This window comes from Sarcophilus harrisii, chromosome 4 (genome assembly GCF_902635505.1).
Source record: "Sarcophilus harrisii chromosome 4, mSarHar1.11, whole genome shotgun sequence".
Taxonomy (NCBI): domain Eukaryota; kingdom Metazoa; phylum Chordata; class Mammalia; order Dasyuromorphia; family Dasyuridae; genus Sarcophilus; species Sarcophilus harrisii.
Genome location: NC_045429.1, coordinates 442,218,692 through 442,242,245, shown reverse-complemented (window position 1 = coordinate 442,242,245; position 23,554 = coordinate 442,218,692). Strand labels below are relative to the sequence as shown.

General features: G+C 41.2%; 1 protein-coding gene across 1 annotated transcript in view; it reads right to left on the bottom strand.

The window, feature by feature from the left end:
- LOC100918039 (S-adenosyl-L-methionine-dependent tRNA 4-demethylwyosine synthase TYW1) overlaps positions 1-23,554 on the bottom strand; it is a 207,548-nt gene that overhangs the window by 131,440 nt on the left and 52,554 nt on the right. The window contains exons 9-10 of the mRNA XM_012549824.3: positions 15,164-15,216; positions 10,032-10,150 (exon numbers count right to left, since the gene is read on the bottom strand). Coding sequence (XP_012405278.1) covers positions 10,032-10,150; positions 15,164-15,216 — 172 coding nt within the window. The remainder of the gene's footprint in view (positions 1-10,031; positions 10,151-15,163; positions 15,217-23,554) is intronic.

The window sequence follows — 23,554 nt, the reverse complement described above, 5'->3', positions numbered from 1 at the left end:
TTTGGACATGGCCAACACAGAAATTTGTTCAGTTTAAGTATATATATTTGTAACAGAGGCTTTGTTTTTCTTTCTTGATCCATGGGAATGGATAGGAAATATATGGATTTTCACTGATTGAAAAAAATTTTAATCCTTAAAAAAAAAAAAATTATTGCCATAATCCAAGTAAAGACATATTAAGTGGCTGAACTAGGTGGTGGCTATCTAAATGGAAATGTCCAACAGGTCATGTGTGATGGAGCTCAGGAGAGATGAGGACAAGAAGTGTAGATCTGGGAATCATCTGCATAAAAGTGATCAATGAAGTGAAAGGAAATCACAGTGAGATAATAAAGAATAAAAGAGAAGAACTGGAACAGAACCCACAGTAGTGGGTGTGACGTGAGTGAAGATCCAAGGAGACCCAGAAGGAGCAAGACAATGTTCAAGGTTACAGCAAGGTCGAGAGGGATAAGGCCTGAGACAAGGCCATTAGATTTGGCCATTAAGAAATCACCAATAACTTTGGAAAGAGCAGTTTCTATTGAATGATACAAGCTGGAAGCCAGACTACCAGGTCAAGAAAGAGGGAGAGGAAAGGAGGCAGAATCATAGACTTCCTTCACGGTTCAGCTCAAGTAGCACTTTCTATGTGAAGTCATCTCCCTCCAATGCCGAGCTCATAGTAGGCACTTAATGCTTGTTGACTGACTGACTGCTTATATCAGAGATTTGTAAGAACCTTTGGAGGTCACTGACTCCACTGAAGTAATTTAACAGATGAGGAAACTGAGGTTGAGAGATCAAGGGAGATAGTACTACCTAGAAGATCACCAAGGCAGTAAATATCTTAGAGAAAATCCAAACATAGGTCTTCCTGATTCCAAATGGGAGTTATAGCTACTATACCGTGTTGCTTTTCAGCATATAAATCTTTCCAAAGTTTGCCTGTATTGTGAGGAAAACTGGCAGAGAAAAAAACCAAATTTGGACTTTTATTCACTATCAACCTCCATGTTCCCTCAGCTGTCACTTTTTAAAATATTCTACTTATGTCATCACTCCACCTGTCAAAAAAAATTGCTTGTTTAATTGCTAAGAGGAAGAGGAAAGCTGATTTTCACAGTGGTGGGAGTTGATTTCCCATTTATCAAAGACACATTTCCTAACTCTTTTGCTTCTTTTTCAACTGACTCTGTGACCTCTTACTAATATTACCTAACTAAAAGGAGATTTAGAACATTTTCCTTAGGATTTCTAGATTTGGGGGGAGCGGTGACCACACTGCCTCCTTCCCCTCTCTAATTTAATACACAATATTCATTTTGTGTAAGAAAGGATTTGCAGATTCCAAACATGTCCATTGTCCCATTCCTCTGAATAAATTGTGATGCAAAACTGATGAAAGATGTTAAGAGAGAATTCTGAAACTCATTTGCTAGGGGGAGACTGAAGCAATGTATTTTACAACTGGATCTCATCTACTTCCATCAGAAATAAATCTCTATTTACCAATAACACAATATGCCTTTAAAAATTAATCGTGACAGTTCCCACAGAGTGCAGACGTTTCAGGGGGACAAGGATACAAATGCTGCATAACTAAGTGCTACAGCGCTTGGCTACCTTGATTAAGTACCATAAGCCTCATCAAGTGATATAAGAGAAGGGTCAGACTGGAAGAGTTGGAGGTCAAATGAATTCACTGCAAAACTTAACCAAGAAAGGCATTATTTTTTATCTCTGAAATAAATTCCAACTCAAATCAATGACACATGAGTAGAAGAGAAAATGCTATCGCCAGAGAGAAATCTATTATAAAGTTCATTTTATCTATTGTGTAAGGAGAAAGAGAAAGACAGAGATAGAGAGGATGAGACAGAAAAGCATTTCTGACTTCTGTGCATAACTATGCACTGAAAATTAACAATTTCCCCAATTGCATCTGCAAAGGATCTTGGCAGATATGTTCTCATCACCAAAATGTGATAGTGAAACAAGAATACAGTTGGTAAAAGAACTGCAAGAAAAGATAAAATGTCCCTTTTCAACAAGAGATAAGAAAGTGGAGCAAAACCACAAATCAATATTCTCACTCAGCAATGTTGCAATCTACTAGTTTTCTGGAGGGGCATGAAGGATCTGGATTCTCCAAGCCCACTGAGAGAGTTCTTTCTTAGCAAAACTATCAAGAGGGGCCACATACAGTTTTTCGGAACTAATGAAGCATTTCAATTTCTCTGAAAAAGCAATGACATCCATTCTTGCTTCAAGAGAAACAAGCCAATTGTTGACCGTATTATTATTTCCTTTGGAAAAATAAAGCACTCAAATTTTGTGGGAAGAATTTTTGGCTGATTCATTTGGGGAACATTTCCTTCTGATTGGTTTAACTGCTAACTCAAAAGTACAGGAAAGCACCCAGCAATTTAAATCGCATTTGACTGATTGATGTCTCCACATGGGTATACTTTCAACCTAATCACCAGCCTTTAATTCACTAGATTTTAGCTCTTCTGCCAGAACATAACATTAAATCAGGTTTTGCTTGAATATGTACTACCCAACATGTCAGGACAGCTGGATTCTACACAACCTAGAACCAATTTTAGGATCACTTCTGAATCTCTATTTGGCCAACTATATACAGGAAAAAAAACTACATGTATACCCTAAACGCAGGAATAACAGAGGCCAATCCCAGGGCTAAAGCCACCCAGGAAAGAAAGTGAGCCCATCTGAAGGAGCTGGTTTAACCAAAAATCACAGTCTTTAGCAATGGAACAGTCAACTACAGCCAGCAACACTCAGACACTGCAGAGTGTGAGGACTGACCAAACATGGTCCGCGAGTCTCCGGCTCCCTCTCCCCCACACTGTTCTCCATCTCGCCCCTCCCTATGTTGCTAATGTTCCATTCTTCAAATCAAACCACAAGAGGACAAGCCTGGGAAGAGCAATAGTTTTCCCCTCCCTGGGATCTGGTGTCCCCGCTTTCAGCCCTATACTGGGAGGGAAGGGGGAGTGCTGTAGGCACTGCACACACCTCCCGCCTCCCCCTCCTTCCCCCCTGTGCCCTGTTTTCCACTTCTCTCTCTGAGAAATGTGACCAAATCACAAGAATGTTCTACTCATCATAGTGACACAACATAACCCCACAACTACCTTTCCTGACCACTGATCTCCCAAGTGGAATGTAAGTTCCTTGAAGAAAGGAAAAGAAAGGGAAGGGTAAGGGAGGAGATAGAAGAGAAGAAAAAAAAAGAGGCAGGGAAAAGGGGGGGAAAGGGAAGGAAGGATGATGAGAAGAAAGAAGAGAGGGAAGAAGAGAGGGAGGGAGAGAGGAAGGGAGGGATGGAGAGAGAGAAGAAAAAAAGGGAGGGAGGGAGGAAGAAAAATGAATCTTTTCAACATCAAATTCTAAAATTAATTAGTATAAAGCCCATTTGAGGAGGGAAAAAAATCTTTCCAATAAATTTCTGATAAAAGTCTTATTTCAAAGATATATAGAAACTGTATTCGAATTTATAAGAATATGAACAATTTCCCAACTGATAAATGGCCAAAAGATATGAATGGTTTTCAGAGAAAGAAATTCAAGGTATCAATAGCATATGAAAAACATTCTAAATCACTATTAGAGAAATGTAAATTAAAACAACTCTGATGAATCACCTGACATCCATTAGGATTGGCAAAGTTAATTTTAAAAAGAAAAGAAAATGGCAAATGCTGGTGGGGATATAGAAAGACAGGTACATTAAGGTACTGTTGGTACAACTCTGAATTAGTTCAGAAATTCTGAAAAGCAGTTTGGAACGATGCCCAAAATTATAGCACAAACTGTGAATATCCCTTGGCATAGTGACACTTGTCCTAGATCTACATGCCTAAACAAAGAGAGAAAGGATTCCCACATACAAAAACATTCGTAGCAGTCACATCTATGGCATCAGAGAATTGGAAACTCAAGCATTGTCAGTCAATCAACAAAACAAAGTAGGGTGTGTGGCTGTGATAGAATAATGTGTTGTAAGACACGATGATGGGGATGGTGTCAGAGAAATCTGAGAAGACATAAGAAGAACCAATACAGAGTGAAGTAACTCAAAAAACAGCTTACAAAAATACTGTAAGAACAACTTTGAAAGACTCAGGGACTCTTCTCAACACAATGACCATCACTGGTAAAACATGCTTCTGCCTCTTGATTGTGCATGTTCATAATGGTGAGGGACTGCAGGGGGCGGGGGGGGGGGGGGGGGGGGGGGGGGGGGGGGGGGGGGGGGGGGGTAGGGAAGTGCTGTTTTTCTTTTTCATTTGAGGGTAGGAGAGGGAGAAGGGAGAAAAGGGAGATTTTTATTGATTTAAAGAAAATTTAATTTAGAAAAACAAAACTTATTTGAAACAACAGGGGCTAGTTACCCATGCATCTGCTGATCTCACTAACATGACCCCCAATGATAAAGATTGTGACCCACTCCCAAATCTTCCCATCTTGCTCAATTTTCGTCCAAGACTCTCCAGAAACATTCTACATGAGAAGTAGGTGAGATCAGTCTCCAGTTGTCCTGACTACCATCAATCTGACTACTTCTTGAGGTTGCACAAATACCCCACCTCATTTTCTCAGGTGACTTTTTTCCTACCCAAAGCTTGAGTGCAATCTACCCACCCACATCTACCCCTAACCAAAGCTTGAGTGCAATCTACCCATCCACATCTACCCCTAAGCTTCTCCAGAAAACCTGCACAGCAAGTCTGTGAGGTCTCAGGTCTTGAGGACAGACAACATGGAAGGAACAATATTGGAAACATGAACCTACCCTTCAAGGAAAAGCTTGCACTCTGCATTTTCTGAAAGGCAACGTTACCTCCTTTCTTCTTCCCACTCCTGGGCCTGGTTCCTCATCCATATGGAATGTCTGTCCAAAATCTGTCATGATAGACATCTATGGCCTATGGTCATCCACACAAGTGCACAGCACGGGCAGGACCAGATGCGTTCTTTCAAGCACAAGGTGGTTCTACATGAATAGGAGGTGAACTCTTCTGAGCGACTCTGACTATCATTAAGGAGCCTTTACATCATCACGGCAAACTGTCACCTTGAAGTGGGAGCCTCTGGGAAGCCTTGCCATCTACAGGAACTCTCTCTTCCATCTGGAGCATGCACCGGACATCTCCAAGATGACAGCAAGCACTCTGGGCAAGCAACATCTCGCTTTACTCCTCACTTCCGATTAATGACCAAGTGTGATCAGAGTTACCGCTGCCATTTCAGGTTTCAGGTACACTGGCATGAGTTTCTGCATACACAAGGGGCAGCTCACTGGGAGCTCTTTGCTCCAGTCAATCAAACTCTTTTGTTTTTATGGAACAATCAACAAATGATGGAGAGTGACATTTTTTATTTGGAATAAAAATGTACCTGTCACTGCGGCTCTGGAGATGTAGCCAGCTATGGCCACCAAGCTGGCTGCTAAACTTCCAACCAGGAGGCCCTCACAGCACACGTGGGTTCTTCCAAAACTCTCTGATTAGGGGTCAGTGGTTACCACTCATCTCAACTGCCTTGTTTTGGGAATAACGACATCAGCAATTTTCACAAGTCGTTCATATCTCCTCTCTTTAAAGTTACCTGAGAACACAAGAACTATCCCAAAGGGGCGCAGACTGCCTTGGAGGGGATGATGACCATCCCAGGTCACTTTTACTTTGTCCTGGACAAAATCCAGGGGATGTGGAAGTGAGGCTGATGACTTTGCACCATTCTGACTCCTAAAATCCAACTCACGCAGGAGTCGAGCAATCACCCCATGATGTCACTGACCCTCTTTGAAAATGAAAGACCAAACAAGATGATCACCAAGTGGCTCAATGGACAGAGCAGTGAGCCTGGAGTCAGGACACTAACTCGTGTGTGATCCAGAGCAAGCCACAAAACTCTCTCTGTCTCAGTTGCTTCATCTGGAAAATGAGTAGGAGAAGGAAATGGCAAACCAGTCCAGTGTCTTTGCCAAAAAACCCAAAATCAAGCCAGGAAGAGTGGGAATGAACTCAAAAATAGCAACAAACTCAGGTATTTCATCATCGAGCTTCCTTGGATGTTGAATGGCCAATGAACTCACTTCCAACTTTCACATTCTGTCATGGTTCAGGCAGGTGCTATTTTCTCCCAGGCGTCAGTCCTAGTTTTCCCAGCTTTTAGTGTTTACCCCTATGAAATTATTATCTAATAAGTTTCTATCTTCTAAACAAATACAAAATAATTTCTATAGCAAAATGGCACATTGGAGAAAGCGCCAGGCCAGGAGTGAAAAAAACTGTGTTCAAATCCAGGCCAAACTGTTGAAACAGAACATTTGCACTAAAAAAAGTGTCCCTGGATAAAAAAAAAACAAAAAACTGATATAGACACAGAATCAACACTACCATTTCCCAGAAATTTTAATTATCAGGCTTTCCAGTTTAGCAAACTTACCTGGAGTGTATTCCAATCCTTCCTAGCCTGATGACTCCTGCCAAAGCTTGAACTCCCCTGGCATGGCCTTCAAAAGCCAACAGTCAAAAGTAAACGATATGGAATTGAGATTCACAGATTCACATGGAATCATCTTTTTTTTTTTTTTAATCATTCTATTATCTTATATGAAATTATTTTTTTCTTTCAGTGTTTAAGTACAGAATTTTTTTAATTAAAAAAAATTCAAGACTTATGACCACCCTATCCTTCCCCTCTTCTTCCCCTCAAGTAAACTGGGAGGCAAAGCTTTAGGAATGCAAATAAAAGCAAAAAAAGAAAAAGAAAAGGCAGGCCCTGCTCTCAAGTAGGGTAGCAAAGTCTAGAAGTCAGAAGCACAGCTGCCTGATTCAAGAGCGGTCAGCCTGGGCTCACCTCCAAAACTGAGCCCCCCAGAAGAAACTCCTCAATAGACAAATGTTCTAGATTGAAAAGGGCTTCTAAATGCTGGACTTTGTGAAGATTTTAAAAATAAATTCGAGCATCTCTCCAAAAAGAAGAAAAGAAAAAGTTTATGAAAGCTATTAAACAATGTTTTACTAGGATTTTTCTGATGTGTTTGCGATAATATCCTCAAATGGAACAGATGGCAAGCTCTAATTTTAAAAGTTAATATATTAATATTTCTTTACCAGCAGGCCTGGTCGATGAAAGGCTACATTTAGTCATGTCTTTCTATAAACTCATTAAGTTAAAGAATTTGCGATGCATTAATTATTAGTTTCTTTTTTTTAATGTGAGTGAATTAGTACTCATAATTTAGTGCAGCATGGAATATGGTTGGCTTGAGACAGGTAGTGTGCGTGGCCCTCCCTGTAGAGCTCTGTTAATTCACTTCTAATCTTGAAGGGCAAAGCATCTACTCCCCAAGGTCAGAGCCTTGAGCAGAGACTGTCCATCCTGTCCAGCAAATTTAGAATGAAAAATGATGAGCACTGGGCTTGAAATGTAGACCTAGCCAGGATATAACTCAAATCTGCCTACAAAGTCCCAGAGCTAATTCCATCAAATCACCCCGAACAAGAGATTGTCCTATTCTTAGGCACACATTTTTATTTCTTAATTCTTTTAATTGTGTAGAATACAATCTATCGGTAAAAAGGATATTAAATGTTCTAGTGAAGCCAATTTTCATTTTAACCACAATGATAAGTAAGCAAAAAAGGCGTTATTACACACAATCAGAAAAATTATTTGCTTTGTAGGAAGTCAGTTGCAAATTGAGAAATCAGCTTTCTAGTATTTACCAAAATTAAAGCAGTAGAATTTATGATTATTACAAAGAACCTAGAGCTAGCAGAGTCCCTGGTAATGCAGAGAGAGGATCATCAAGTACAAAAGAAGAGAGGGACCTCCTCAGCAACTGGGACAATCCTTTTACTTGCAAATTCCCAATTTTGTGAATTGCTTCCATCCAACCCCACACAGGACATAACAGGAACAAGAGGAAAAGCAGTGTGCTCTGGAGTAATTTTTTTCCATCAAATTTGTAACACCTAAAAGTATCCTTTCAGCATCTTAATTTCTTTATTTGAGATTCAAAGAACAGAGAGTTCTTTTCTGAAAGGGAGAACATGATTTCTAAGAGACTGGCAACAAATGAAGAATTCAACACAAATGAGTAGAGAAGCCTAGGCAATGGGAGGGGGAGGACCAAGAAAGCTCACTGCATGTAAGGCTTCTTTCTGAGGGCACCCTCAAAACATACAATCTCAATTTTATAAGGCCTTTTATAGGTTGGGGGTTGTAATTCTTCTAAAATATCTTCTGTAGCCATGCTCTGGAAAATTTTGAAAACATAAAACCATAGCATTTAGATTTAGAAGGAACCTTAAAATTAGAGCTATAATGGGGGAGGGAGGGAAGGAGGGTCAGCCGTGCTGGGGGCTTTCTAGTACTTTGTTGGTGAAGCTGTGAACTGGTCCATCTAGTTCTAGAAAGCATATGACCACAGCATCCCAGACTTCGGGATGGATGGACATTTCTTTCCATCTCTTCCCTTGACAAATAATGAACAAGGCCTTGCCTGAGCCACCAAGGGAAGAAGCAGCAGACCTGAGACTCGAGTCCCTGGTCCAATGTGGCGCTCCACCCTTCTGCCGTTGCCTAGAATTTCACAACAGGGCTTCACTTCAGCGTCTTGGGCCCGGCCACCTCACTTGTGGCAGACACAGCCATGGACAAAAGAAAAGCCAGAGTCTGGAAGCCCCAAAGAGTAAACAAGAGGCGTCTCTAGGCTCCTGCATCACCAGGAGCACTGCGCACAGCAGTCCCTATAAGTGACCCAGGGACCATGAGGGCTAAGGCACTGCGTGAAGGGCAACAACACAGAAAGCCACCAGCCCCATCCTTGTGAGGAAGGATCCCAGTCCTGGCCTGTCCTCCCTCCCACCAGAGATGGCGGGTCCAGCGCCAACAGGTGCAGTTCAGGCATTTGCTGGTTTGATTTAAAGGTGTTTCTTTTTTGGTTACAAGGAAAGCTTTGAGGAGATGGAGGAAGACAAGGAAAAGTGTCTGGCTGAAGACAAGGAAAAGTGTCTGGCTTCAGACAAGATGCTATGTAAATTATATCTTAAACAACCCTATCAGGTGGATGAGGAAAGTATCATCATCCCCACTTGACACTGAGGACCCTGAGAAACAGAGAAGTGATTCTGCCTTGGTTACCCAGAGCAGTCTTTGAACCACAAGAGCTTGGAACTAGAAGGGACCCGAGAGGTCCCTAGTCTAAGGGCCCCCCCTGGGGGGGCCTGCAGCCTCTGGGTGCCCCTATCACAGCTCAGTGAGGCTGCTGATTCCACGTTTGGGCAGCATGAAGTCCTTAGAAAGCTCTTCCCTGGAGAGAGTCTCCCTCTGACTTCCACCCTCTTGTCTCCTTCCTAGCCCTCTCACCTGGACTACCTAATGGCCTCCTACAAAATCCTCCACCTTTCAGCCTCCTAGACTCACCATCCAGACCTAAGTGATCTCCACGTCACTGCCCTATTCCAGCTCCTGGGCCTGCAGACGGCTCTGGGGTAGAGTATTTGGGCCATTTCTGGGCATTCAGAACCTGCACAAGTGGCCTACACCATTACTCCATGAGCCTCTCCCAGGCCCAGAATGCTCTCACTCCTCAGCTTTGCAACCCATCCCTCCCCCTCAGCTCAGAACCACATCCTCCTAAAGCCCAAGGCCATCAGGTCCCCCAGGGGCTATCTGTGGACTACCTGCCAACATGTCCCCAAGAGAATTTCTGCTTCCCGGGGCAGGATCTGCTTTATTGTGTCTGCATCCCCACGCCCCAGCACAGTGCCAGACAGGTCACAAGCTCTCCATAAACATGGCCTGGACTGTCGACCTTCATTCCAAAGTCTGCGTTTTTCCACCCAAATTCATGAGCTCCCTACAGATTTCCAAGTGCCCAGATTCCCCAGGGAGAACAGACTTGTAGCCACCACAGGCAGACTTTGAGGGCTTCAGCCTCGTGCTCAGGGCCCCCCGCACTCCCAGCATTCATTCTCAGAGAATCAGGGCAAGCCCCTTACCTCCAGCAGAAGACACACTTGTTTGCACAAGCCAGGCTCGGGGTGGTCTCCATGCAGCGATGGCTTTCGATGCCGTAGAAAGTGTGTTTGTAGCAGCCTCCTCTGCCTCGCAGCATGGACTGGGGGAACCGAAAACAATGGCAAATTAATTCGCATCCAGTAGTCAAGGGTTTGAAATTATGACATCACTCATTTTAGAAATAACAACATATTTTTCTCCCCAAGACAGAGAGAAAGAAGATGGCACCCAAGGGATCCTGTTTATTCAATCCAATGCAACAGCCCTGGGGTACAGTAACAAATCTGCACCAAAGTCTAAGACTTTGGGTTTTAATTTTTCCTCCCTTCTGTTTTTCCTTCTTCTTCCCAACAGATCCCTCCATTCCCCCTGGGTCAATGTACCATTTCTTGTAGCATGGACTAAAGTGGGGAAGGGGGAGGGAACCAGTTCAACAAAACTGACCAATACTTTACAGAAGGTGCAGTATTCTACAACCATGCCCATCACCTCTGCAAAGAAGGAAGGGAAGGGAAGTTTTGATTTCAAATCTATCCATAAAATGACTAAAATCAGATTAATTTAGGCAACTATGAACAATGAATGCAGAATAATGAAGAGCAGACTTTACAATTAACCCAATAGTCTGTGATAAAACAAATACTTATACACTCATGTCAACAACGTACAATTCATGACTGTCCCTTGCTGAAATGAGATAACCTGCAGGCTTAATCACCACAAGATGCTATAGTCTTTTACCTAAAATAATTACTTCCCCCAAGTTTTCTCTTGCTCAGGACTTGTGGTAGTTTGGACTTTTGTTTGTTTATTTTTTATTGTTTTGAATTGTCTTATTTGTAAACTAAAACCATTACTACTCAGATTTAGTCATTAGTCTTGAGAAACAAATATTAAATCCCAAGATAATTTAAACACGTGTGGATATATGTGCAATGGCCATGAACTGACAGACTTTGGCACATGTTTGAGCCATGACTCTCTCCCGCCCGGTGCCCTCAGGGACAGCCCTCCCCTTCCCTCGTGGGGACGTATGCTGTACTTTGGAAATCACTGCTTTGGATAGCCAGCATTTCATTAAGAGTTACAGATCCCCTGACTTCTATGTTGTCACTGAAGGAAAATTTTCAATACAGTTCAGATGATAAAATCACAGAGTATTACAATATTCATCCCTTCCCCACCCACGTAAAGATGAAGGAGGCAATAAAAGTGTTCCCTTTGGGAGAACAGCCCCATCTCCCTCTGTTCACCCTCCAAGCCTTTCAGGCAGCAAAGCTGCTCTCCTGGGAACCAGCCCCCCTGTTCAGGAAGTGAAGTGATCTCATTCATGAGCTCCATGCTATGTTAATATGCTCCATGTATGGGGCTAACCCATTCTTGGACACTTGGTGATTTTAAATGTTGTTTCTATTATTTTTGGTATCATTGAGTTGATTTCATGGGAACTCAGGATTTGAAACTCGGGATTCACGACAAGAAAAAGCAAATGATTCTGACAAAGGGCAAAGAGAAGACCCCAGGAACTTTTTTACAACAAATCTTGAACCACCACAATTCCTGATGGGCATGTTTAGCAAATTTAGGGCCACGGTGGCAGAGCAAGTGGGGAAGGACCCCCAGGCGAGGCTCGCTAGTCAGGCTTCGAAGCTGCACAACCGAAATCGCCAGAATGAAACATTTGAAGATGCAGGAAAATCGTGACAATCGGAAACAAAGTTTGCTCTACTTTTTTTTAAAGTTAAAACCAAACAAGCAAGATAAGTGAACAAAAGACTGAGCAAACATAAACAGAACTTAATACTGTCACCAAATAAAACTTGCCAATTCGTCTGACAAAGGAGAGAAGACTGAATGAGAAGTCAAGATTAATTAAGTAGTTCTGTGATCAAGAGCAAATCACTTGACAGCTCTGGACCACAGGTTCCTCGTCTGGAAATTGAGGGAATTAGCCTGAAAGATCTCTAAGGGCTCCTCAGGTGCTACCTTTCTAAGGTTCTACATATTAATGATCTATACGTTTAATGTACAAATATGGGGCTGCTAGGAGGCACCAACAGTGCCCAGTGTACAGGGGCTGGAGTCTGGAAGACTCATCTCCCTGAGTTCAAACCCACTTACTAGCTGTGTGACCCTGGACAAGACTTTTCACTCTGTTTTCCTTCATTTTATCATCTATAAAATGGACTGGAAAAGGAAATGGCAAACACTCCAGGCTCTTTACCAAGAAAACTCCGAAGGGAGTCATAAAGAGCCAGATGCAACTGAAAGCAACTGAACAACAAAATATTTACATATATATATATGTATAAAATTAGACATATATATTATAGATATATACATGTATTAAACATATTAGATATACTACATATATGGTAATTACCTCTCAATTATCACAAATGACCATAATATTACTTTTACATGGCAAAAATATCATTTTTTCTAAGACCTATAAATAGCATTAAAGATTAATGTTTTTTTCTTAATACACTCTTTGACAATTTCACAATTTCTCAAAATCACACTCACTAAAAGACAAAAGGGTCCCGTCTTTCCCCTACCAATAACCCAAGAACCAATTTTTTTTTGTCTCTTTTCTGTCTCTCGGTTCTTTTGGATATCCTCCCCAAATCCTCAACCCGAAAGCTCCCTGAACAGCAAATCCCACTGTTCTCTACTCTCCCACCTTTACATTAATGGATTTAGTGGCAAGAAGCCATTTGCTAAATGCTTTAGCCACTGATAGATTCAGATACTTCCAAAATTTTCAAACTGGAAGGAACTTCTAAAGATCACCAAGCCCAAACCCTTCATTTTATAGATGAGGAAATATTCTAAGAAGAATTAAGGATTCTGGACCACAATCTACAATATAACTTCCCTGTCAGGAATAAACTACACCAACAAAGGCTGTTGAGAACACATTCCTTCTTACAAGTCTAATTAAGAATTTTAAACTAAAAGAATATAGAAAAAGATTAAATTCTCTCTGGATTTCCATCAAGCTAAACACCATTATAGAATAGTTTGCCTCAGAGATGGTTCACCAAGGTTTTAACAAATTAACTAATAAAGCATTTTGTGCTTTTCTGGAAAAGTCAGAGATATGGGTAAGACGCTATACAATGAGATGAAATCCAGCCTTTTACAGGCTGGATGCAAAGAGTAGTCGACTATTTATGATTGACATCAATTTGGAAGGAGTGGTGGAGCATTCAGAACACTTTGCCCAGCCTTACACCATATACCTTTTTACTGGACATCTGGTTATTGGTAAAGATGGAGTCCATTGTGCAAGGGATCCAATTCTCAGCAAATACCTTGGATCAGAATCAGGACCCAACAACCCTGACAAGCTGGAATTCTGGGTTGAATTGATTACGATGAAATTGCTTAGCAAAAACTGTTGTGCCTAATACATGGGTCCAAAAAACCAGTTTTGCCCATCCAGAATGGGGGAGCAAGGGCTGGCAACGTAACCCAGAAGCACTTGGGATGTGCTTTGTCTTTGAATGTGGAGTTTTAGCAGACTCTGAGGTTAGTATAAATCAGCAGTGTGGCACCGCAGATCCTGGAGTGCAGGAGGAGGAGGACGGTCCTGCCGCCCCTGTCCCGGCCACAAAGCGCAGCTGGAGGCTTGTGAGCGGGCAGAACCAGGGCCCTGCCATCAGAGGATGGGCATTAGTAACAGACCTGGAAAAGGGAAGGTTTGGGAGGGACACAGCCTCCTTCCCTGCTCCTCAGAGTCCCGAAGCTCAGATACCACCTTCTGCCTGCTGCCATTCCTGGCCTTCCCCAATGCTACACCATCCCTCCCAAAATACTCTGCATTTTACAACTTTTAGCGCTTCTGTATTTATTCTGCTTTTATTTTACATTTATTTTTAGAGATTCTTGTTGTCTTCCCCATTATAAGGTCAGCTTGATGCAAAAAGGGATTATTTCCTCCTTTCTACTATCTCCAGGGCTCAACACAGTGGCTAGCCCACAGCAGGTACCTAATCAATATTTGTTTATTGATTGATTGTCTTCAAGAACTATGGTGCTCATCAAGCGCATGGAAGGGTGTTGGCTTGTTCTGCTCGCCCTCAGGGGCAGACATGGAAGTGACAGGTAGAAGTTGTGAAAAGGCAAAGCTGGGCTTGAGGAAGGAAGGACTACCCCCTCAAAGGAAATGAGCCCTCCCTATCACTGGGGGGCTTCAAGCAAAGGCTGGACGGGCCCTTGGAGAGGGGCCGAGTCGGGGATTCCTCTGCAGATACAGCTTGGCCACGGAGTCTCTTCCAGCTCAGAAATTCCAGAAAGATCTTTGAAACCAAAGAGCAGAGAGGTCACCGGAACTGCACAAGTCCCACAGCTGGTCAGTAGGGCTCGGCCAAGAACCTCAGCACCTGCTCAGGCCCCAGGAACGGGGAGATGGACCAGGACACCCCCAGGAAGAGGGCCAAGGACAGGCTCTGCCCAGTGCTCCTGTTCACGGAAAAGGAGGAGCTGCTTGGGGAGGTGACTAGGACAGGCAGTAACTGGCCCAAAGTCCCAGCAAAGACCCCTCCTGCTCAGAGTCCCAAAGGCAGGATCGCAAAGGAGCAGCAATTCTGGCCCAAGGAGTTCTGTGTGTACAGCGTGGGTGAGTGTGTGTGTGTCCTGTACATTACATGTTGGAGAAAAAAATGTACCTTATATGCTTATGCAAAATGTGGATTTATGCTTTATATTAAAGTATCTTATATTTCATTTTTCTCTAAAACACATATTTTTACAACAAATACACTTTATATATTTAATACACACTCACATACAATGAACAGGGTGTCCCAAGTCCTAGTGTCATGTTAAGGCATCAAAGCTACCAAGTTTATGGGTGTGTGTGTGTGTGTGTGGGTGGGTGCACATGTACGTATGTATGTGTGTATGTGTGTATGTGTATATGAATGTACACACGCTGCAGAACAAATTGTGTGTATGTGTCTGCATGTGTCGATGTGTGTACTGTGTATATGTATGTGTGTCCGTGTGTGTTGTGTGAGTTTGTGTGTGCATGTGTACGTGTGTATGTGTGAATGTACACACTGCGGAACAAATTGTGACAAGATTCTAACGACCCAACATCTACCTTGGTCCAGCGGCACAGCTTCACCCCGGAGTGGCTCCCAATCAGCTGATAACCTGCCAAGGAAAACAGAACCCTGTCAGTCACAGGCCACCCGTGTGCCCCTGATCACTCCTGCCCCCATCCCAATCTGCCAGAGGCTGGCCAAGGAATCAGAGGTCAGGGGTCAGACAGGGTCTTCTGCGACCTCAAGCCAGGTCACCGGGGCTTTATTTAAGCCCAGAAATCCCTCCGGCAAGAGCTGCCCACAGGCAGTTTGGGGAAGGAAGCCCCACGTCTCTGGGCACCAGTGCCCTAGGTAAAACAGAGGGCATCCTTCATGGCTACTGCCCCTTCCTACATACTGAATCTTTCTCGTACCTTGTGCTCTTCTTACATTTCCTCATCTCCCAGTATGGCCCTCCCTCCTCCCCCAAATCCAGAACCAACACTGATAGTAGTGAGAGGCTCTGGTCCTTTTTTACAGGGCCAGAATTCTGAAAAGGGGTACTTAAGTCTCAGTAGGACTGATGAGATAATGATCCTCTAGCTAATGCTGTAATCACTCTGGTTCAGTACATATACTGAGTGTGCTGTGGGGATGTGATGCTACCATAGTTAGCACTTGCACAGTAATGGCTACAGTCGCACATGCTCGCTATGATGTAGTAACATAATCCTATTTAAAGGGAGTCTCAGCCACAGACACAAGAGAAGATGCCGGACTCCATCTCTGACCAGCCACATGGCCCTTCTGCCATCTTCACTCCTCCACTAAAACCAAGGATTCTGGCTGATCCCGAGGTCCTCCAGAGAGTTAGTCAGGACTTTACAGAAAGGGGAGGAGGAAAGCAGTCCATGGGACCACCCCCAGCCATGCCTGACAACAGGCTCTTGCCACCTCCGCCACAGGGTTCCAGTGATGTCAGGGCAGACCCCCTACACTGCCGGAAAATGGGAAGAAGGGAGCATGATAGCAGAAAGTTCTACCTCACCAGGTGATTGTAAGAACCCAATGAAATGAGGTATGCAAAGCACTCTCTAACCTATGAAGCCATTTGCATGGTATCCCAAATGTTATTTGTATAGTATTAAACTAAAATAAGATTTTGGGGACACTGTGCATAATGATTCTCTTCTTCTACATTTATTCTAACAGATTTAGGTTCCTAGAATCCTAGGGGGAAAAAAAGATAAGGTAACCCAAGAACCCATCACTATTTGCTGGAAAATGATTTGCAAATATGACTCCAAGAAGTATTAAAGAAATCAAAACAGAACTGCAAACACCCAAGCCCGTCCCGGTCCAGCAAGCTTTTCTCTACTTGCCTGAAGAATCTAAGTCTCATTCATTGCATAAGCATGGACAGCAATCTTTGCCAAGAATCAGGACAGGGAACTGCCATGCAGACCATCTACTCTGTCCACACTGCAAAGAAGCTGAGGGGTGAGCCCATGTTCCAGAGAAAACGTACAACAGATATTATGGGCCAGAACTCTGAACCTGAAACAAAGGATGCTTGCAAGGTACTAAGTGGAATTGAGGAGACAATGGTTTAGCATAGTTCAATATGATTGACTTAATCCTACAACAAATAATGGTTTCCTAGTGATATAATGATTGGTATATACTCAGCGTGGAGCATATAAGCAGGGGCTGAGAGCCACAGAGGGGAAGCTCTCAGGGCCAGAGAAGACAAGCACACTAGAAGCTCCCTGAGGCTGAGACAGATTCATTCCTTTGTGGTGGCTGGAGGCTGAAGCACAAACCTTTGGATTCAGGGAGATTCAGAAGCCAGAGGAGGCAGGCAGGAGCTTAAGTTCTCGGAACTAAAGAGAGAAATAGGCCTCTAAGAAAGCTAACTGGGCCCCAGGAAAGGAGACAAGACTTTGAAAGAGATAACAAAGGATTTGGACTTTAACCCCTGGCAACTCGTGTGGTGATTACTGAACTGAAAGGAAGGCTGCTCCCACAGACCCCAAGAAAGCCGAACCAAAAGAGAACATTACAGGCAGGCTCTGTCATGACATCGCCAACTGTCCCCAAAGGCCTAATGTTTGAAAACCCTTCACCAATGAAGAAATCCAGGAGTACAGAAAAATAAACTTGTGATGCTTTGAGAAGGCATTATTAAGTAGAGAAATAGGAGAACTAGCTCTCCACTCTTAAGGGAGCCACTGTCAATGTTGTTCAGTTGTTTTAGTCGTGTCTGACTATGATCCCATTTGGGGTTTTCTTGATAAAGACACTAGAGTGGTTTGCCATTTCCTTTCCTAGATCATTTGACAGATCAGGAAAGTGAGGCAGAGTTAAATGACTTGCCCAGGATCAGTGTCTGAGGCCAGATTTGAATTCAGCAAGATGAGTGAACTATGGCACCACCTAGCTACCATGTAAGGGGACAAATAAACCAAGGACCAAATCCCCAAAATGTCTTCAAAGTCATTAGGAGGAATGCTCCAAAGCCAAGAGGATTTTGTTCCTAAAGGCTTTTTTAGGGACACAGGTAGAAGAGTTACCACAATAAGGGAGCTCAATGCAGCTACTGATCTATGAACAAAATGTCGATCAATCTGACACACAATTCCTCAGACAGAATTTCGGTAATTAAACTCGTATGAAAATACAAGATCTGAACCGCCTAGGCCAAAACCAAAGAAAAAGAGGGAGAGAGAATCCTGGTAATGTGATCGATCGGCACAGTAAGGACAAGCAGACAAAACTCTGTCCTGTAATATATATCCCACTGTAGCTACGCCAAGTTAGAACATAATCATTAAAGCCATAAGACACCAAATAAGTACTGAAGCGGACAATAGAAGTAGCTGAGAAAATGACTAGGTACATTTACTTTTAATATCCATGTAGAATTATTGCTGAGGATTTCATATTTATTAATATTATCAATTATTGATAATGTATTTTTAATGACTTTTATAGAAAAAATATACAACCGAGACACAAAAAAGAGAATATAGGCAATGAAGAAAAAAATGCAAATAATCTGCTTTTGAATAAGGGCAGAACTATATCAGCATCTCAATAGTATTGCACTATTATAATACTTTTTAATCTGCTGCATTATTTTAATAGTAAAAAATATATCAAAATAATGGCTTGGATGTACTGCTATTATTCCTACTATAGTTTCACTATCAAATATTCAAAATGGATCCATGATAATCAATTTCGATGTTCCTTCTGATAAGGGAGAATGCAACTCATTTGTGCCAGCTCAAATTGGGTGACTCGTGTCCATGTCCTTCCTCAACTTCTCCAAAAGGAATCTACTCAATAAGTGGAGCCCACGGGATGCTCACCCGGGTCCCTCCTCTCCATGTGACCAGTCTGTCCCCTTTTTTTTTCAAATAAGACATTCCCCTGATGGCATTCTTATCTCCAATTCTTCAAAATTCCTAATCTGTTAAATGTCACAGTCTGCTCATCCTCACTGTACCTTCTATGCAACTTTCCTTCATGAATTGTAGCCATACAATACTGGAACATTTGAAGAAATCAATCCAACCCATCGTCCTCTTAATTCTGACTCCACGTGATTGTCTCTTTGTATTATCTACTCCAGAGAGATATATACATACAAATATCTACATGTTATAATATGTATCTATACATCATACACAAACACTGATAACACTGATGGACAAGCTCAATAGATTATAACTACACATCATAATCTAAGCAATAAAAATTCTTTTTTCTTAATCTTTTTATTTCTCTAATTTTCTAATTTATTTTTCTAATAATTCTAAATTACTAATCTGTGGAAATCTCTAATTTCCTAATTTTTAATTATCTAAATTCCTAATTTCTAAATTTCTAATTTATTTTTCTAATTATTAATTTCTAATTCCTTTTTCCTCCCCTCCCCACCCCAGGGGAGCAAGGGGGAAACAAAACAAAACCCTTGCAACAAATACATGTGGTCAAGCAAAACAATAATCTATATTGGTTATGTTCAAAAATGCATCTCATTCTACATATTTAAAGGTAAGGCCTCTGGAATAATGACTGATCGTTTGACTTATAAGAGTTCTTAAGTCTTTCGAAATTGTTTTTCCTCACAATTTTGATAGTTCTGTGAAAACTCTTCTTGTTCTGTTCATTTTATTCTGCATCAGTTCATGCATCAAATTTCTCTGAAACCAGCCTTTTCATCATCATTTGTTATGTCACAACAACATCATGCTACTCATGTTCTATAATTTGTTCAGTCATTTCCCAATTGCTGGGCATCTCCTTACTTTCAGTTCTTTGGCAATATGGAAACAGACGCCAGGAATGTTTTTGGACATATGGATCCTTTCCCTCTTTGTTTGAATTCATTGAGGTATAGACCCTAGCAGTGATATCTTTGGGTCAAAAGTTTGTACAATATGGTGACTTTAGTTTCAAAAGAAATAGACATTCTACACTGATTTGGTTGTTTTTGTGTAAAATGATGAAACTAAACTCTTTTGAGTGGTTACCGGGAAATCTCTGAAGCAAATTTCTCTGATAAAGGTCTTGTTTCCAGAATCCAAAAGAAACTAATTCAAAGTATCCACTAAATAAAAGTCATGAACAAAAGCTTCAAAGGAAAAAAAAAATCAAGCTATCAACAATCATATAAAAAATGTTCAAAATACTCATAATTTAAGAAATGCAGGAGGTTTTGCAATGTTCCAGAGCTTGAAGAAACCAGCAAGATGCTATCCACAAACAGGAGCATTGAGAAGCCCCCACTATCCAAAGAGAATCCCTCTTCAACTTGGACTCTGGACTGATCTCCATCCCAATGGTGAATAATTTTGGTATCTGTCTCTCTTACATTTGTGAGGAACAGGATCATACCACAAGGTTGTTATCTCTGTTGCTATCTCTTTTAAAGAACCCTGAATTATTCTGATGAATATGTGGAGATGCTTTGTGGGAAAAGGACCTTTAAAGCAGCATTTGCTCTACCAAAGCAAGTATTTTTTCACAACAGACAACAGTAGGATCTCGTATTTAGTCAAAAAGACAATGGAAAGATAAAGCTTATTGCTTGTAAAAGCCTGCCTGTCTCCTACTAGCCTCCTCACTGAGGATGCTTTCAACATATATGCAGGTAAGTCTCATAAAAATTTTAGACAAATGGGAAAGAAAGCATTTAGTCTGATTTGTTGATGTTCTCACTCAGTCACCTTTTCTCAGGTTTAATAACATCTGAAAGTCTTTTCATGCCTTATTTATGGAAACTTTGTAAGATTCCTGGAGTGTGTGACAGCCCCCCGCTCCAGCACAGATCCCTTCTAGGTACACTTAAATCTTATTCAGCTGCCTCATCTCTCTTTGTTCTCTTCAAAACCTCTTCTATTTCTTCCGTAAACACTCTGGATCTCAGGTCAGTTGCCCTGATCAATAAGGTTTCATCAACCAGTTGACTTGCCTTTGGCTGCCATCTCTAGGGAAATCAAGCGTTTGCTGATTGAGCTCTCTGAGCACTCGATAACTGATTTACAATGAAAGTTATTCACGAAATTATTATATAATCTATATCTATTGCCCTTTCTTCTAACCATTATGTGCTTTGAATGACTGATATTTTGTGGGATAGGTCAAGAGTGCGTTGTTTCGGCTGACCACATGTTGTTTTTCTGTTTTATGCTCCCTCAAAGCATCGATCTTTGCCCTCACAAGTCGCCCTAAGCAGATGGCCATTCAGAGACAACTCCCACATCAGCAACAAGTCATTTTCTGTCTATTATGATATAATTAATATCATTTTTATGATGCTATCTGGTGCTAACGATTTCCAGCCCCTGGCAATTCTGTTCTTGAATAAAGTATTCCTAGAGATGGGCATAAGAATTCTATGAAGCCCACAGGTTGTTAACCCCTCTCATTTCTTACACCTGATCAGGGTTTCCAAAATATTTCTCACTATCCTGGTCTATTTCCAATTTTGCACTGAAGTCACTAAGCATCAAAGTATGATATAATCTGAAGAGCTTCACAGATTTTCTCTAGGTATTTATCCTCTCCAACAAATGTGGATGCACAGCATTAGCTTCATCTTTTTACAAAACCTTATCACAAACAAAACCAGTAACAAGGATCTATTAAGCACCTACTATGTGCCAGAAAAGCACATAGGGGATATTCAAGTACAAAGAATGAAACAATCCCTGTTTGTAACATACCCACATCTGAGTGGACTCCAAATGTCCCATGAAATGAGGTTCCTCGTGGTCCTCAGGCACACAATAATACCAACTCTACCAATCTTTTACTTACTTCTCCCCTAAGCATTCTTGGCCTTCTGAATTTCAAGAGTTTCAAGACTGATACAATTCCAACGCTCCCGGGATATGTCCCATTCATTTGTCACTGGTTAAGAATCTCATATTTTGATTGTTAAAGTTTACAAATTTAGGGGAAGGAAATCTCTGAAGCAAGTTTAAATTTAGGGGAAAGTAATCCCTGAAGTAAGTTTCTCAGATAAAAAGATCTTGTTTCCAAGATCCAAAAGAAACCAATTCAAAGTACCCACTAGATAAAGGATAGGAACAGGAAGCTTCAAAGGAAAAAAGTCAAGCTATCAACAATCATATAAGAAATGTTCAAAATACTAATAATTAAAGAAATGTAAATTAAAGCAAACTTGAGTTTCCACTTCACACCTAATATCAAATTGCAAAAGAAGAAAATGACAAATGTTCGAGTGGCTATACAGGTATCCTAGTGCATTGATAGTGGAGCTGTGAATTGGTCCAGCCTTTCTAGGAAGCATTTGGAGCTATTCTCAGAAAGTTACCAAACTGTGCATGTCCTATAAGCCAGCAGTATGACTACTGACTACTGGGCCTATGTCCCATGAGCCAGCAATATTACCACGAGGCCTATTTCCCATCAGCCAGCAATATTACCAGGAGGCCTATGTCTCAAAGAAATCAAAGAGAGAGGAAAAGGACCTTATAGGTATAAAAAATATTTACAGCAGCTGTTCGTGATTGCCAGAAAATGGAAACCTGAGAATTGTCCTCTGTCTGGGTAATAATGGCAAAGCAAATTGTAATATGTGAACATAATAAAATATTATCATGCCAAAAGAAATCACGAAATGGACAATTTCAGTGGAAATCAGGAAAGCCTTTATGTATCAATGCGGAGCAGAGTGAGCAGAAGCAGAACAATTTATACAATGACAACAACATTATAAAGAAAAACAACTTTGGGAGACTTTAGAGCTCTTAGCTAATTTTGATAAATCATGATCCCAGAAGAATGAAGACAAAACATCCCATTTAGCTCCTGCTAGAGAAAGAGGTGTTAAAATTAAAGCCCTAAGTTAAAAAATTACAAGATAAAAAGAAAAAAACCTACATTTATAGACACAGTTAATGTAATCTTTCTAGACTTTATAGATATGTAGTGAGGGATTTGTTTTGTTTTTAACTTGCTTAATGGAGAAGTGGTATTAAAATGGGCATTTGACCAAAAAAAAAATTGTAATCCAAACAATTTTTAAAATGTTAAATATAGTTTACAGATTTTTGATGATTCACTACTATACTACTATATCATGTACATTATAAAACATACACAAAAACAGAAGTTTTAAAAGGATTAGATAAAGATCAAGTAAACAACATTAAAAGAATGTTTTTTATTTAACAACACAAAAAGCCTTTTTGCTCTCATTGTTAAAGCTACTATTACTAAATTATATTTTTGCCAGAATACTGTGATTAAAGAATACTACTGTGCTTCATTATTTTCAAAAATCTCAGTTTAACACATGTTCCAGAGTTTCAAAGGTCTGATTCTAAGTTAGTTTATAGAGATATCTGTTCTTAAAACCATCATGGCTGACAGAGCCTTCACAAAGAAAGGGATGGAGATGGAAGGAGATCACTGGCTGCACATCACTAAGTCATGGGATTCACTGTTCATTGTTGTTGTTGTTGAGTCGTTTTTCAGTCATGTCTGACTCTCCCGACCCAACCTGGGGTTTTCTTGGAAAAATAGGGGTGTGATTGGCCATTTCCTTCTCCAGCTCATTTTACAGATGAGGAAACTGAGGCACACAGGGGTAAGGGACTTGCTCAGAGTCACACAGCTAGTGTCTAAGGCCACATTTGAATGTTAATCCTCCTGATTCCACACACCACCCACCTGCCCTATTGTTCAATGCTATCCACCAACTAAAGCAAAGATTTGTGCTGTAATTCAGCTAATAAATTTCTGTTTTCCCTGATGTCAAGCAGTTGTTCTTGCAAACTAATCAGAAGGCACTACATTTTTATATTTTACAAATAAGCTCAAAACACTCAACTCGTTGGAAGATTTTTAAACAAGTTCTTTAAGGGGCGACAGAGACAGGTTTTCATGAAGAAAAGTCTGGTTTATAAACACTGTATTCATCTCTGGCC